Source organism: Chrysemys picta, chromosome 4 (genome assembly GCF_011386835.1).
Source record: "Chrysemys picta bellii isolate R12L10 chromosome 4, ASM1138683v2, whole genome shotgun sequence".
Classification (NCBI taxonomy): Eukaryota; Metazoa; Chordata; order Testudines; family Emydidae; genus Chrysemys; species Chrysemys picta.
In genome coordinates, this window is record NC_088794.1 from 75787917 (window position 1) to 75805288 (window position 17372).

Below are 17372 nucleotides of genomic sequence, written 5' to 3' on the forward strand. Positions count from 1 at the left end.
GAGGGCGAGCGGGGCGGCAGCAGCGGCTCCTTCCCCGGGCTCGCGAGGGAGGGGCGGACTGGGCTCTGGGGGGAGGGGGCCGTGGGTACCGCCCCCTCCCTGTGCGTACCGGGCTGGGGAGCGGGGTGTGTGTGCAGCAGTGGAGGCTGCCCCCCCCGTGCACCAGGCTGGGGCGGGCGAGGTGCAGTGGAGGCTCCCCCGATCCCCCCCCCCTGCACCAGGCTGGGGCGGGGGAAGAAGGGCTGTTGTTTGCAGTGCGTTCTCCTCCCTGCTGCGCTGTGTGTGGTCCAGCAAGAGGAGAGGAAGGTGTATGTACACAATGGGCAGGGGGTTTCCTCCCATGAGCGGCGTGTGTTGCAGGCTGCGTTGTGAGCATTGGACCACCCCTTTAGCTAGGACTTTCTCCTCACTTCTGGATGCATGGAACCAGCAGACTAGGTTGCTTCTGCCCTTGAGGAGTTGGGGTCGGTGGCTGAGCTACTTTGGCCCCTGTGCTGACCCGGTGTGGTTTCCCCGAGCTGTCACTTGTGGCTTGCAGCTGCAGCTCTAGTCCTTGGGTTGAGAGCAAGGAGGGGAGAAGAGAGGTCAGGAATTTGTCTAATGGAGTTTGGCCCTTGGATACAGTAAGGTTAGGAATAAAGCTGCTCCTGTGTCCATATGGCATGTTGTTAGTGGGCACTATTGCAGAGCAGCCTGGGCCATGCTGTCATGCAACAAGATACCAACCAGCCTGGGCACATTTTATAGAGGGCCATGACTGTATGCTGTACCTTGCAGTGCCAACTGAAGGCCCTGTTCCACAGACCTTACTGTCTGAAAGCCTAAAGCTGTATGGTATGGCTGGCAAACACATGATCAGGGTGGATAAAAATCAGTGATTTAAAAAGCAAACAAAAAGTCAGCTTTTTTTTTTTATTTAAATCAGATTATTTTGATAAAAAGCTTTTTGAGGAAAAAACTTCTCTAGAGAGTTTTAATTAAGATGCATTATAGCTCAGAGATATCTCATCATGGAATAGGGATTATAAATTCTAATTCTATAGTATGAGACAATATATTCATGTCATGTTGGAGAAAAGTTTTGTAAATGAGTTCCAATAGTTCATGGATTAGGGACCCCATTTTATGGCGTTCCAGGGACTTCTGTATAGATTATTTAGGTTAATCTTTCCATCTACCCAATGGGACTCAGTGCTCAGTCTAGAAGATACCACCGGAGATGCTTAGTTTTGCAGTTCTCAAACTGTGGCTTTGTGTCTCCAGAGATAACATTCTCCCCCTCCCCCCCCCCCCCCCCCCCAGTGTAGACCAGGCCAGAGTCAATCCCTTACCTCTCTCTAAAAGTACAAAGTTTCAAAAAGTTAAATGAACAGAAGATTGTTGGGGGCGGAATAGATCTGGACAAGGAGAAGAAGTCTGGAGATAAATGTGAGAAGTCAGGGACATATGCTTGTTTTGTTAAAAATATTATATGTTTGCTGTTGAAGAAAAAAATCCAGGATACTTAATATTGTTGTTTTAGTTAAATAAAACAATTTAAATGTCTCTCTAGTGATATTCTCCTCCTAATACAGCATGGCAAGAAAATCCTCCAAATATTAATGATTAACCTGTTGAATTGGAGATAGTTCACCTCCCAATGACTTCATAAATATCTGCTTCAGTTACCAAAGGTAACTGAAATAACCGAACAATCATTCATTTTCTGATATAGCTGTAAAACTAATCTGAAAAGTTTTCAGAATAAATCACTGTTTGAAAATGTATAGTGTGTACCTTCTAAAAATGAAACCTACATCTATTTCTGAGTTGTGAAGAATATGTATTAAGGTTATAACAACCAACAAGAATGCACTTTTATGTAGAAAACCATGATTAAATCGAGTCTTCCTGACTAGTAATTTAAATCAATTTGATTTAAATCAAATCCACCCTGCACGTGATATGTTTTACAGAATGATGAGACCAAGCAAGATGGACCTGCTGAAAAGGAATTTGGTTCAGTGCATGTATTGCTGATTATAATATGATACTGAAGCGATTTCTTAGGGTGTTACTGTTTTTCCAGGTTTAGAAATATTGGCAGTACTTGAGCTATAGCATCATAAAGATGGAAGGTAGTCATTGCTTAATTTGTGCCAGGGCTGAGCCCTGGCACATCTAGGCTTGGCAGTTCATAGCCTCAGCACCTTTGGGCTTGCTGCGTCAGTTATGAATGTAAAAAAATTGCTTGAGCCATGACACCTCTTTCACTACAAATTAATCACTGAAGGTAGTACCTGGTGGAGGTGTGCGTCTTCCTCATGTGGCAGCAATCATTAAAGTATCAGAGTGAGTCACAGACTTTTAATATATTTATCCTCACAATAGCCTTGTTCCCTTGTTAGGGATAGGGATCTGAGACAGATTTAGGAGGAGACATTCAAAATTGTCAGGGATTTAAACACGTAAGTCAGTGGGTCAACATCCTGTTGACTTGTGTGTCTAAATTCTTAGGTGCTTTTAAATATCTTCCCCCCTAAATGAGTGGCGGAGCAGGGCATTGAAGTTGGATCTTCTGAGTTACACTGCCCCTCATGGTAAAGCAAATTACTTAACAAGTGCGGGAAGGGGGCATTTTGACTTGAGTAGGAATCTGTCACCCACCTGTTCAGTGAATAGTGTAATAACTCAGCATGCCTGTTATAGGTTAAAGTTTAGATTAATGTTTACTAGAAGATCACAGGTTCCAACAGCAAACCTTATTGGGGAGTAGCCCAGAATGCTGTGCTAGGAAAATAGGTGAAAACATGTACAGAGGATGGGTCAAGTGTCTGATTGTATCTGAATGACTTGATGTTGGATTAAAAATAAAAGATGAATCTGTAGCTGCTAAATTCATACGTGTAAAAATGCTTTGCACATGGTGGGCATAGGTCTGTCAAGGTCTCTATTCTGATTATGCTTTTTGCAGCTATGCTGCAGGTATAAATTATTTCTGCAACATAATCTTAGCAGGCACTTTTCCAGAGTATTTTGGTAGAGGTGTAAGTGGCGGGGCTTCATGTTGCCATGTCTGTTACTGAATTGCTTCTTGGTGATGGGGTGTCTGAAGTGATGACACATAATGGGTGAAATCCAGAAGATCATGCTTAATTTTTCTCAGAGCATCTGTCATCAGTGTGAAACTGTTATTTATCAAATTTCATAACTTCCTTGATAAAACGGATTGATGTGGTTTGCACTTAAATTAAATGGGCAGCTACCAATACCTACCCTGCAGCTAATCCTTGCTCATGTAAAGGACTCTTCCTCTTTAAGAAGAAGCCTTAAAAATGAGGAAAGGAACAATAATACTTTGTGCTCTTTGAACTCCTGAGACTTGTAACACTTTGTGGCTCATGAGTAGTTTTTGCACAGACTTACCTTTTCTTAATTATTATTGTTGCCCCATCAGTTGATCTTTTAGAAACCTTCAGACAACACTTGGGTGTGTACATTTAAACTACATTGGCTTCATCCAGTTGTTATGTGCCATTATACTCTGGTAGTGTTGCCAAAATTTGTCTAATTTAATTACTCCTAGTAATATGCATATCTCCATGTACTAAAAGCAGTCATATTCCTAATATAGCCAGTGTGTCAACATGTGTGAGGCCATGGAGGGTCTGTGCTGCAGAATAAGGGCCTGTTTTGTTCTAACATATTAGTATGAGTCTCATTTTCTTTGTGTGTTTTGTTTGTTTGTTTTTTTGTTTTTCTGGTCCCCCGTCCCCCCCTTCTCATCTGCTCTCATGCCTACCTTTTCTTCATGAGCACAGGGGTAAATAAGAGTGATCTTTCTTATTGGAACTAGTACTTCAAATTTCTGTCTGTAGTCTGCATAAATCCACTACGGTGGCTGTGCAACAGTTTCCCTTCAGTTATTTAACCGGAGCCTCTGGCTTATGTTGGTGTACGATGGTAGTTAACATTCAAAGAGCTTTCTAAAAATATTTTTTTAGAATGCCTGTAATGTGTTCAGATTTTCTTTTGAAGAGCAAAATATTGGATCTTTGTTTTTTGTTTTTTTGGTAAATGGTTCTTCCTCTCTCTATATTGACTCCCCTGCAGGCTTCCCACAGGGAGGATGCCTTTTTTCCTAGCCCCTAGTCTTCTCTTGAATTTTAGTTTTTGATAATTGGTTAAAGTGGCTGTTCCATAACTGCCATCTTTTGGGATTCAGGTAAGGGAAACTTGGAAATTCTGGAGGCACAGAAATCCCAGTAAATTTACGAATGGTTGACTTAAGCTCTTGTTCCAGAGAGCTTGCAAGAATGGCTGTAAACTTTGATTGTGTCAGTGAAGATTAGCAAAACAAATCTTAATCTATAAAGTCATGTACTTGGCCCAAATGTTGCTTCTGATCAGGTAAGGCCTTATCTGCAGAGGAAAGGTTATGGGGTTTTGTTTTTTCAGTATAATCTAGAATGTGAATTTAAACCAGTGTAGTCAAACTGGTGTAACGCCCTGTGTAGACACTCTTAGGTCTTATCTACATGGGAAAGTTTTACTGATTATACAGCTATAACCTCCTACATGGACGCTCTTATCCTGGTAGAAAAGTGGCTTTTTCCATTTAGCATAGGCTACGGCTACACTGGCGCTTTACAGCGCTGCAACTTTCTCGCTCAGGGGGGTGAAAAAACACCCCCCGAGCGCAGCAAGTTACAGCGCTGTAAAGCGCCAGTGTAAACAGTACCCCAGCGCTGGGAGCCGTGCTCCCAGCGCTGTAAGCTAATCCCCTCGTGGAGGTGGAATACCTGCAGTGCAGGGAGAGCTCTCTCCCAGCGCTGGCGCGCGACCACACTCGCACTTCAAAGCGCTGCCGTGGGACCGCTCCCGCTGCAGCGCTTTGGAGTTTCGAGTGTAGCCACGGCCTTAAACTCCTTTCCAAGTTGCATAGGCTAAACTGAAATGAGTGCCCACACAGGGGGTTATACCTGTATAGCTAGTAAAACTTTTCTGTGTAGATGAGGCCTAAATGAAGAATTAGCTGTACCTGAATTTTGATCCTGTCTATTGCTGTGGTGTGTTCTATCTGGATGTTTTAGGCCTCTTCAAGCAAGTCTAGATGTAAAATCATTGGTTTTTAATCCAGTGTTTCTTCTCCTGCTGAGAAGAGCAAATGATCAGAGATTGCATGAACCACTGGTGCTTAGTATAGGTAAATGTAGAGTTCCCTTTGATCATATTTTTCAGGGTTAAGTGTAAACTTGGGGAAAAAAACAAGTGAGGAGAATTCTTGTTTTTCATACGAAAGCCCTGTAAAGCCTACCTGTACTGTTGATATGATGCAGGTCTTGGAAATGTGAAAAACCTTAGACAGCTAGAAAGTCAGAATGCCATTCACAACTGAGATTCTTGTGTGTCCAGTCTTAGATGCCAAGTTCCAATTTTACAACTTCCCTGTTGAACAACCTTTACATATGATATGCATGTTTACTAAAAATGTAGTCAACTGACTGAGTACTGAGCAGGCCCTGTCTTTAACTCTTTTTTCCCCTTTCACCATAGCTAATGCTGCTGGAATCAGCAGAGTACTGCCAGTGAACAAACTCAAAACATGCGCACACAAATTTTTAGCATTGCAGACATTTGTGCACTTGGGAACTTGGTAAAACACAACCAGAGACTTGCTTAGCAAGTAAAATGTGACATTAATGCGTATTAAACTCAACAGTGCAGATTAACTTAGAACACTTGTGCACAATTACACAAATGTAAAATATTTGCTTAGGTTGGTTTTGATGTGTACTGACTTTCAAGGCACTGCACAGAGATTTTTTTTTTTAGTGGGAATTTTGTGGCTGAGAATCCCATGTAGCGCATACGGTAGACTAGCCCTTACATCTTTATCATATTGCCACATATTTTCCTTCTCCACCAAATATCTAGAATCCTCTGTTTGTCTTGAGTAGTTACATTAAAAGATATACGGAAGTCATAAGTATTATAGAAAGTCGCTTTCAAATAATAACTCGAAGAGGAGTGGGAGTACATTTGTGAATGTTATCCCTATTCACTGTCCTAGCTGACGAGGACAAAATCATACATGGTAGTCTCTGAAATGTGTTCTCTCTATTCTGTAAAACATTGGAATGGACTTTAAATTATATCTGCACTCCTTGGTGCCATCCTATTAAAATTTCTGGGTCTTGAAATTCACAAAGTTTCTGACAGTAACTGTGTACAAGTCAAGAAGCCACCTGCTCAAACATGCTGGTGGGAAAGAAGGAATAAGTGCTGCAACAGAGCTCGAAATATTTGCCAAAGAAATAAATCTGCAAGCCAAAGGCTGATATGAAGGATGGGACATGCTACTGAGAAGCCCTATTTCAACTGCTTGGAAGGGTATTAGAGAGACAAGATGGGTAAGGTAATATCTTTTATTGGACCAACTTCTGTTGGTGAGAGAGAGAATCTTTTTCCGTGGGTATTGGAATTTCTATCAGGGTGGTGTTCCTAAACATTGCTTGAGGGCAATGCCTTTCATATTAAAGGCTGGCTATTGGGAATCTGAAGTTTGAAGACCGCCTAGGTTCTGTCTATCTAAATTGTTATTCCCCTACTTTTTGGGCTGCTGGAAGGGAAAATGAACTGATCTTCTCCACTGTCTTGTCCCCAACAAGAGCCTCCTAGCAGCCAGAAAGGATGTGTTTCCCAACTGAGGGTGGGTGCCTCTGAATAGCTTCAGTCCCTGACTCCATCCTTGCAAATAGACTTTCTAAACAGCAGTAGATTGTAATTGATGCTATTTTTGTCAATTTCACAGCAGCTTCAGGGGTTCTGAATAGCAGCAATGATACTTAACCACAGTCACGTCAATTTCCGCTGACTGGAAAAGCTATGAGCAGCCACAGAGGCATTGGAACTTTGTGTCATTGGAATCAGGATAATTGTGCTACAGTGGCTTGCAAAGGATTGTGAGGCTGGAGTTTGCAGCAAGGAACCTTGGTATGAAGAGGAGGCGTAATGTGATAGGGTGACCTTTACTTATGAAAGACAAGGAATAAGGTATATCTTTACTGTACTATGAGAAGAAGGGAGCACAAGATGAAATTGCTGGCAGGTAACATTGATTATACGCTGTGTGAAAAAATAACTTTACAATCTGTTGTCTGGTGCGGTGGGAGATTATCAAGTCAAATATGGTGGCTAAATTAAAAAGAGAAGCTGGATAACTTTATGAGAATGCTGTAACATATGTACCTATGTCTAATGGGGCAAATGTAATTCAGTGTCATGCTTCTGGACATAAACTGAGCACCAGTAAAACCAGGAAGGAAATGCTTGTCTTCATAGCTAGCACTGCATAATTGGCTAGCTATATTGATGGGGAAGGGGCAGTCTGTCTTCTGAAGCATCAGATATTGGCCACTGAGAGGCAGTGGGATATGGGAGTTGATGGACTGATCTGGTGTGGCATATCCTACATTTCTTACATTTTCAAAACAGTACAATTGAGATGCCTCTGCAACTCTGTGGCAATTTAGGGCTGCTGTCTAGGAGGACCTGATGCAAAATTAACCTAATTTGTCACCTATAAACAGATTTATATGTATTTTTTACCCAACAAATTCCACTAGGATAGTGTCTCATTCTAACAAGTTCCTTCTGTGGTTATGTTGTCTGTTTATGCAGGAATGGAGTACCCTGGCATGCTTGAGAATTCTGTTGCTGGACTGCAGTCTGTAGTAATTAGAACAGTACTCTGAATTTTAGTGCCTTCTCCATGGCAGGCCAAATGATCAGTTTTGTGAGCTGGTGAGTGACCCTCTAGGTTGTCATTATTCAGTTGTTGTGCCTGGCACAGATTGAAGCTGAGGTTGTCCTGGCTATCGTAAACAAGCAGCTTGCTGCATGTGTTTAAAGTGACATTTTCCGAAGTTTGACTTGAAAGCAATTTCAGCATCAGTCATTTGAAGGTGGAGGAGGAGAAAGACTTTTGGCTTCTAAGTTTAAAAACCATTCTTGAGTTACCCAAGGAAAATTAATCCCTTTTTTTGGCAAAACTGTGACAGAACATGCTAAGATAACAATCAAATATGTCAAGTGAAGTCAGTTTTAAATGATGGGTTTCCTTTTAAATGATATATCTGACATGAAGTAAGTGACAGAGTTAGAGAAGTCCTGAGTGTCCTTTTGCAAGTAACATAATTGCCATCTGCCTCAGTTTACCAAGATATAAAATGTATACAATACTTCCTCTTACCACATGGCAGGCTGTAAAGCTTAATTTATTAAAACTTGTGAATTGTTTGTAATCTTGGATTAAACATGCTATTATGGTATAATATATTGTCTTTCAGCAGAGGCAAAAGGAATGTTTTTTTCAGTTTTTACTAGTATTTTTCCACCTGGGAGCTTGCTTTGTTAGGCCTCCCTTTGAAGGTCTACTCTAGTGAAGCTACTTCATAGGCAAATTGTCCTCTGAGAGGGTCTGTCTTGAAATACGGGTTTTCAGTTTTCATAAACAATGTTTCTGGAAATCTGTTTGTTTGTTTTACGAAACTATGATTCTAAATGGAAACAAAACTGCACCAGTTGGGAACCGGTCAAACTTGATGCCTTTGTCAGCATGTTGTGGAATAGCTCAGTCCAGAGAGGGAAAAGTCAATTCTCACTTAATGTTTGCCAGAGTATTTTGTTTCAGTCTCTGTTGCAGGTGGCATGGCACTGCAGTAATCAGGGGTGTGTACACTGTAGGTCCATTTTAAGATTAAAGCATGTGAACTCGGGCCGCTAAGGTTCATTTAATTTTCCAGTTCTAGTCCTTATATAGAGTTTGGTCCTTCCTTCATGCTGCCTCCTGCTTTGGAGAATTTTCCTAATTTAGAGGGGGAGATGGAAGGATTGTGAGCTTTATCAGTATTTGTTGTGGAGTTGTGCATACTGCATGCAGAATCCTCATAGATGGAAATTCAAGAGCAGGAGCATGGTCCCATGGATAGGGCACTGGACTGGGACTGAGTGAGCTTGGTTCTCTTTCTGGCTGCATAACTGATCTGCTTTTGACCTTGGGTGGGTTCCTTCCCCTCTTTCTCCTGCTAACTGATGTTTGTCTTACCTGTTAGATTAGAAAATTTCTGGGTCAGGGGCTCTTTATTTACAATGTGTTTATACAGCTCCTAACACAATGGAGCCTTGATCTCAGCTGTGGCCCCTAGGTGCTGTTGTGGTACAAATAATAATAATCCTATGGATGCAAAACCACTCTTCAAATTAGTCATTCCTCTAGAAACACTGTCCCTACTGGTAGAACTGGTTCATAACAATTATTTTGTGCCTTGGCCACTGTAAATTCATCTCTGGCCTTCCTCCTCATTGCAGGATTTCCCCATATCCCTTCCCCCTATGCCAGGGGCTCTGTTTTTCCCCTCTTTCCCCTCCCCTCAATTGTAGGGGATCTGCATGCACCCCATTTCTCAATTTGTGTAGGATCTGTATTTCTTTGGCCAATAAAATTCAAGAGCAGATGCATATGAATGGAAACCTATCAGATTTTTATTTTGTTCCCTTTTGTATCTCAGTACTTGCTTGTTCTGATTTATAAGCTCACTCTGTAGGTCCATGTTTTGGGCTCCATGGACCTTGGTGATATCTCTTTTTAGTAGTCATCAACAGGTAGGGCATTGTCTAGTTAGAGCAAAGGGGGATGGAAGTCAGGGCTCCTGGATTCTCTGAATTGATTTAAATTGCTTAAGTTAAATCTTCTATTCATTCATGATTTAAATCAGCAAGTAGAAAACCTTGACTTAAATAATGAATTTTAATTGTATTTTGCATTTGTACTACTTAGGGGTTTTTTTTCTAAAGAGAGGTTGATTCTCTTTTAAAACATTGATTTGCAACTACTAGCCTTTACTCTAAATTTGGTGCTTCTTTTTGCTAACCAGGAGGATATATACGTTTATCTAAGCCAGTGGTTCCCAAACTTTAACACCCTGTGAACCCCTTTCACTAAAATGTCAAGTCTCACGAACCCCCTCCTAAAAATGAATATTTCCAGGGATTTTCTCTTTTACCGGAGTATAAATTATAATAGCAGTGATCTTGGAAATTTGTTTTTATGACATGCTTATTACACACTATTTATTATTATTTATAATTACACTATTTTTATTACATTATGAAAACGGCAACACTCTTCCAAGATCTCACTTCCGTAGCTTTTATCACTTTGAATAAGCCTGTTACAAGACAAGGCTCCTATGTTTCATCAAGGAGTATCAGATTTGAAACAGCATGAAGGTATTTAAGAAGCCAACTCAGAGTTCCTCCTACATAAGCATTCAGGCCTTGAGTAGTCCAGGCAAACAGTGCACATTACAACAAAGCTTAAACTTGTTCTTCATAATAATTTTAAAAACAATACTAGCTGCCTATTTAATTTTAAAAACAGCAAAAAAATATCCACCTCCCTTTCCATTGCTTATAAGTAGTCTTGAAGTTTAAATCTCCTCAGTGTGATCGATATGCTTGCTTTGATCTGCTTAGCTCTTGGAAGTCCAGGGGCTCCATGCTGCTGACTCCATGCTGTCCGGGATCCCTAGGGACAGCTCTGTCTGCCATTAAGGAATTTTTCCCCGAGAACCCCCTGTAACATTTTGTGAACCCCCAGGGTTCACGAACCCCAGTTTGGGAACCACTGATCTAAGCAATTTATATAGCTTACTCATAGACCAGGGATGGGCAGACTTTTTGGCCCTAGGGCCACATCGGATACAGAAATTGTATGGAGGGCCAGGTAGGGAAGGCTGGGGGAGGCTATGCCTCCCCAAACAGTGAGGCGTGGCCTGGCCCCCTATCCAGCTCCCTGGAACCCCCACCCCATCCAACCCCCCCCCTGCTCCCCACCCTGACTGCCCCCTGGGACTCCTATTCAAACACCCCTGGTCTCTGCCCCTGACCATCCTCCCCCTGTTCCCCACCCCCTGACCACTCCCCTGGGGCCCCCTATCCAACCCTCCCTGCTCTCCGTAACGTGGGGTGGGGGAAAGAGGGGCTCAGTCCTTTCCCTGTGCGTTTCCCCTGCTTGTTGGGCTGCTCTCCCTGGCAGTCGGGCAGGGCTCATTCCCTGTCTGGGCTTGGCTGCTGGGTAGAGGGGCCAAGCATGCTGGAGGTGGAGGGGGGGCCCTGGCTTGCTCTGTCCCATCCCTGGCAGCAGGGCCCAGGACCCTTGACCGCCTCCCTGCAGCCCACTCCCCCTGCTCCCTGCCCCCTGGCAGCACCGCCAGACCTAGGGGAACTGTGACTGCAAGGGAATCGGGGAGGGAAGGGAAGGGGAGCAGAAAGGGAGGGGCCAGGGGGTAGCCTCCACCCCGCTCACCGCGCGGTCGGGGAATTGGGCTGGCTCCTCCGCAAGCCTGTCCTGACCCTACTCCCTGGCAGGAACTTGGGGGCCAGAGGGAAGGGTCCTGCGGGCTGGATGTGGCCCGCAGGCTGTAGTTTGCCTCTCGCTGTCATAGACTTTAAGGCCAGAAGAGACCATAATGATCATGTAGCCTGACCTTCTGCACGTTGCAGGCCACAGAACCTTGCCCACCATTGCTATAATAGACCTATAACTTCTGGCTGAGTCATTGAAGTCCTCAAATTATGATTTAAAGACTTCAAGTTATAGAGAATCCACCACTTACACTACTTTAAACCTGCAAGTGACCCTGCCCCATGTTGCAGGGGAGGGTGAAACCCCTCCAGGATCTCTGCCAATCTGACGTGGGGAAAATTTCTTCTCGACCCCAAATATGATGATCATTTAGACCAGGGGTGGGCAAACTACGGCCCGGGGGCTGGATCCGGCCCGCCATCTGTTTTAATCTGGCCCTCGAGCTCCCGCTGGGGAGCAGGGTCTGGGGTCGCTCCATGTGGCTCCCAGAAGCAGCGGCATGTCCCCCCTCTGGCTCCTACATGTAGAGGCAGCCAGGGGACTCCACTCTGCCCCCGCCCAAAGCCCCGCCCCCACAGCTCCTATTGGCCGGGAACCGCGGCCAATGGGGGCTGTGGGGGAGGTGCCTGTAGACAAGGCAGTGCACAGAGCTGCCTGGCTGTGCCTCTGTATAGGAGCCGTAGTAGGGACATGCTGCTGCTTCTGGGAGCTGCTTGAGGTAAGCGCCACTTGGAGCCTGCACCTCTGAGCCTCTCCCCGCACCCCAACTCCCCCTGCCCCAGCCCTGATCCCTCTCCCGGCATCCGAACCCCTTGATCCCAGCCCAGAGCACCCTCCTGCACCCCAAATTCCTCATCCCCTAACCCCACTGTCCACATCCCCAGCCAGAACCCTTACCCCACCCCCCACACCATATCCTCCTGCCCTCTGAACCTCTTAGTCCCAACCCGGAGCACCCTCCTACACCCCAAATTGTGAGCATTTATGGACCACCATACAATTTCTATTCCCAGATGTGACCCTTGGGCCAAAAGGTTTGCCCACCCATGATTTAAACCAGTGGTCCCTAAACTTTTTCGTCTGGCAGGTGCCAGACAACGAGCCACGGACGACCGTGGCGGCGGACGAGCATCCGCCGAAATGCTGCCAACAAGCAGCAGCATCCAGAGGCATCGCCGCCGAAATGCCGCTGAAATTCGGTGGCATTTCAGCAGATGCACGGGCTCACTTAGACGCCCCGGCGGGTGCCATGGTGCCCGCGGGCACCACATTGGGGACCCCTGATTTAGACTCTGAGTATATGGGCAAGACCCAGCAGCCAGACACCTGGGAAAGAGTTCTCTGTAGTAACTCAGAGCCCTCCTCAACTAGTGTTCCATCACCGGCCGTTGGAGATATATTAACTTACATTTATTCACATTCTTAATTTGTACATTTTTATTATGTTGGAAAATGGATGATGATGCATTATTTACTGAAGAATTTTTTTACTTATTTTGTGTCAAGGTCTGCTTGGACAGAATTTCAATTAAAAATGTACAAAAACAGCATTTTAATGTTTTTATTAAATAAAATTAAATAAAATTACTGTAAGATTTTTTTTAACAATGTGTTTTTAATTTAAAACTAATTGATTTATTAAACGAAGGAGGTATTATCTGTTTGTTTCTGGTCACCATGACCTTTAAGAGTTTGAAACTAGTAGATTGCATTCTCACATTATTTTTATTCATATATTGATGGAGGGGGGGAAAAAGCTTTCCTACTTTCTCAACTCCCAGTTGGTTACTTGACTTTGAATGAATGTCACTGAAATGAACTTGTTGAATAAACGGAAAAGAAAATATTCTCTCTGCACCTGCAGAAGAGGTTACTGCCGTCAAAAGCTGATTTAGCACTTAAACTAGTTCCTGGTGCTTAGCCAGTGACTTCCACTAGTTCCGTGGTCTGACTTTCTTTAAAACTTGGCAGCAAAGGTGTCCTTCTTCATATTATTTTTGTAATTAATTTACATGGTTTTAATAGATAACAACCTATGTTAAGGCCTAAATTTATTATAATTTCAAATTTAATTTGAATGGGTGTGGTTTTTTTAAAGTAAACCCTGTAGTTAATTTAAATAAAAAATCTGATTTATTTTAATCAATTTTTATCTACCCTGTTCTCTTCCCATCTTTTCTACTGACTCTGTGCATCCCTGAACAAATTATTTAATCTCTGTGACCATCTATGAAATGGGGTAAATAGTTACCTATCACTCTGTGTGTGTGTGTGTGTGTGTGTGTGTGTGTGAGAGAGAGAGAGAAATGAAAGGTGCTAGAGCAGGCAAAATATTGTTAATTATGCAGAATAGATCACTTTGTTAGACATTACAAACTATATTATCTCCTCAAAACAAGATTTGTTACTAGACTCAGCATTTTTAACCTCCACAGGAAACTTATTGCAGAAAGAAGAATAAACAAACATCAGGGGCAATGTATTCCTGTAGTATTATGACAAGTAGAAAAGCTAACAAATCTCATATCAAGAGCACAAATTGGTCAGGTAGCCCAACTCAGAATTATGCAATATTGGGGATTGTGTGGAACCACGCAGTATTACAACTAACGTGCTGTCTAATTGGAACCTAAAGTCAGTGCCTTTAAGAGGTGTGTTATATGTCCTCCTGTTTTGGAATGGCTATCTAGCTGCAGAATTCTGGGCCATCTGGAATTTATTGCTATGCTTATCTAGAGGGATAATAAGTAAAATAAATTGCTATGATCTGTGCAGTGGCAAGACACAAATTTGGTTTATCAAGGTCTTGGCATTAGGAAAATGAGAATCCTTTCAATTGTTCGAAAACACAGTGCATGGAGCGACCACTTAGATACTGAGATCAAGACCCACACAGGGCTTACAAAATGCATACTATTCTTGATGGAAATCCTGGAGTCCAGCAGCACTCATTATTTAATCAGCTAATTTAAAAAGAATGTCATTAAATTCATTGGACACAGTTAAAAATCACTCACAAAAGCAGCTACAGAAAGTGTTTTGATTGCCCTCCACTCAAACTCGGTGTGGTTTTAAAAAAAAAAAAAAAAAAAAAAAAAAAAATCACTAAGGCCTGGTCTACACTACGGGTTTAGGTCGACTTTAGCAGCGTTAAACCGAATTAAGCCTGGACACGTCCACACAACGAGGCCCTTTCTTTCGACTTAAAGGGCCCTTTAAACCGGTTTCTTTACACCACCTCCGACGAGGGGATTAGCGATAAAACCGGCCTTTGCGGGTCGGAATTGGGGTAGTGTGGACGGAATTCGATGTTATTGGCCTCCGGGAGCTATCCCACAGTGCTTCATTGTGACCGCTCTGGACAGCGCTCTCAACTCAGATGCACTGACCAGGTAGACAGGAAAAGACCCGCGAAGGTTTGAATTTCATTTCCTGTTTGCCCAGCGTGGAGAGCACAGGTGACCACGCAGAGCTCATCAGCACAGGTAACCGTCATGGAGTCCTCCCAGGATCGCAAAAGAGCTCCAGCATGGACCGAACGGGAGGTACGAGATCTGCTCGCCATATGGGGAGATGAAGCAGTGATAGCTGAACTCCGTAGCAGTAAAAGAAATGGAAAAGTATTAGAAAAGATCTCCAAGGCCATGAAGGACCGAGGCCATAACAGGGACACACAGCAGTGCCGCGTGAAAATTAAGGAGCTACGGCAAGCCTACCACAAAGCCAGAGAAGCAAACGGAAGGTCCGGGGCAGAACCGCAAACTTGCCGCTACTACACGGAGCTGCATGCGATCCTAGGGGGTGCAGCCACCACTACCCCAACCGTGTGCTATGACTCTCTCACTGGAGAAACACACAGGGAAGACGGTTCGGGGAACGAGGAAGATGACGATGGAGGTACTGTAGGTAGCTCACAGCAGCAAGGAAGCGGAGAAACCGGTTTCCCCAACAGCCAGGATATGTTTGTGACCCTGGACCTGGAACCAGTAACCCCCGAACTCACCCAAGACCCTCAGGGCACACAGGAGACCTCTGGTGAGTGTAACTTTGTAAATATTTGTAAACATTACAAAAAAAAAAAAAGCAAGCAAGTCTGTTAACGTGTATGGGGATGGAGCGGAAATCCTCCAGGGACATCTCCAGAAAGCTCTCCTGGTTGAAATGGGGTGATTTTATTAAGGGGGACATTCAGAGGCGCCCGTTCCTGCTATTCTGACCAGAAATGTTCCCCGCTGTTAACCACGCGGTGGGGGGGAGGGGTGAAGTGATCATCCCAGAGAATCGTGTGTGTGTGTGTGTGTGGGGGGGTGGTTTACTTGTGTTTGTGCCGCATGTTAACCGGGAAACCGCAGCCCCCTCCTTTTACATTGAAACCCCATTTTAAATGGACAACCCAATTCATCCTTGATATGGGAAATGCGCTGCTGTTTGCAACCTTTCCCGCATGTTAAGAAGGTTAAAAAAGCCAAAACACTGTGGCCTACGATGGCTGCCTGCAAGCCGAAATATGCGACCTTGTAATGAAAGAGTGTACCCATTGTTCCCTAAAATGTGTCTTTTTTAACCACCTCTCCCTTCTCCTCCACCAGCTGCAAATGTTTCTCCTTCGCAGAGGCTCGTGAACATTAGAAAGAGAAAACGTAAGACGAGGGACGAGATGTTCACGGAGCTGCAGATGTCCTCCCACGCTGATAGAGCACAGCAGAATGCGTGGAGGCAGTCAATGTCGGAGATGAGAAAAGCCCAACATGAACGAGAGGAGAGGTGGCGGGCTGAAGACGATAGGTGGCGTCAGCTTGCAGACAGACGGCAAGAGGCAATGCTCCGTCTGCTGGAGCATCAAAGTGATATGCTCGAGCGTATGGTTGAGTTGCAGGAAAGGCAGCAGGAGCAGAGACCGCCGCTACAGCCCCTGTGTAACCAACAGCCCTCCTCCCCAAGTTCCATAGCCTCCTCACCCAGACGCCCAAGAACACGGTGGGGGGGCCTCCGTCCACCCAGTCACTCCACCCCAGATGATCGCCCAAGCATCAGAAGGCTGGCCTTCAATAAGAGTTAAAGTTTTAAAATGCAGTATGTCCTTTTCCATCCCTCCTCCCCCACCCATCCCAGCTACCTTGGCAATTATCCCCCTACCTCTGTAAGGAACTAATAAAGAATGCATGAATGTGAAAAAACAATGACTTTATTGCCTATGCAAGCGGGAGGGGAGGGGAGGGTGGGGTGGGGTGGTTGGTTTACAGGGAAGTAGAGTGAACCGGGTCGCGGGGGGGGGGGGGATTGGAGGGCTCATCAAGGAGAAACAAACAGAAGTTTCACACAGTAGCCTGGCCAGTCACAAAACTCGTTTTCAAAGCTTCTCTGATGCGCACCGCGCCCTGCTGTGCTCCTCTAACCGCCCTGGTGTCTGGCTGCGCGTAATCAGCGGCCAGGCGAGTTGCCTCAACCTCCCACCCCGCCATAAAGGTCTCCCCCTTACTCTCACAGATATTGTGGAGCGCACAGCAAGCAGCAATAACAATGGGGATATTCTTTTCGCTGAGGTCTGAGCGAGTCAGTAAGCTGCGCCAGCGCGCTTTTAAACGTCCAAATGCACATTCCACCACCATTCGGCACTTGCTCAGCCTGTAGTTGAACAGGTCCTGACTCCTGTCCAGGCTGCCTGTGTACGGCTTCATGAGCCATGGCATTAAGGGGTAGGCTGGGTCCCCAAGGATCACGATAGGCATTTCAACATCCCCAATGGTCACTTTCTGGTCCGGGAAGAAAGTCCCTTCCTCCAGCTTTCGAAACAGAGCAGAGTTCCTGAAGACGCGAGCATCATGTACCTTTCCCGGCCATCCCACGTTGATGTTGGTGAAACGTCCCTTGTGATCCACCAGGGCTTGCAGCAGCATTGAAAAGTACCCCTTGCGGTTTACGTAGTCGGTGGCTTGGTGCTCCGGTGACAAGATAGGGATAT

General features: G+C 44.6%; 2 protein-coding genes across 7 annotated transcripts in view; both read left to right on the forward strand.

Annotated features, from left to right (window-relative positions):
* The window catches only part of LDLRAD3 (low density lipoprotein receptor class A domain containing 3), a 182911-nt gene that overhangs the window by 223 nt on the left and 165316 nt on the right, over positions 1-17372 (forward strand). The window lies entirely within an intron of this gene.
* LOC135983104 (myb/SANT-like DNA-binding domain-containing protein 2) lies at positions 3-16564 on the forward strand. Its single transcript, XM_065592776.1, has 2 exons — positions 3-15445; positions 16000-16564. Exons 1-2 carry the CDS (start codon positions 14905-14907, stop codon positions 16467-16469), a joined length of 1011 nt encoding a protein of 336 aa, XP_065448848.1. The 5' UTR covers positions 3-14904; the 3' UTR covers positions 16470-16564.

Coding starts and splice junctions, on each gene's coding strand:
- LOC135983104 (XM_065592776.1), top strand. CDS start 14,905: ATGGAGTCCTCCCAGGATCGCAAAAGAGCTCCAGCATGGACCGAACGG. Junction 15,446..15,999: donor GGGCACACAGGAGACCTCTG/GTGAGTGTAACT, acceptor CTCCTCCACCAG/CTGCAAATGTTTCTCCTTCG.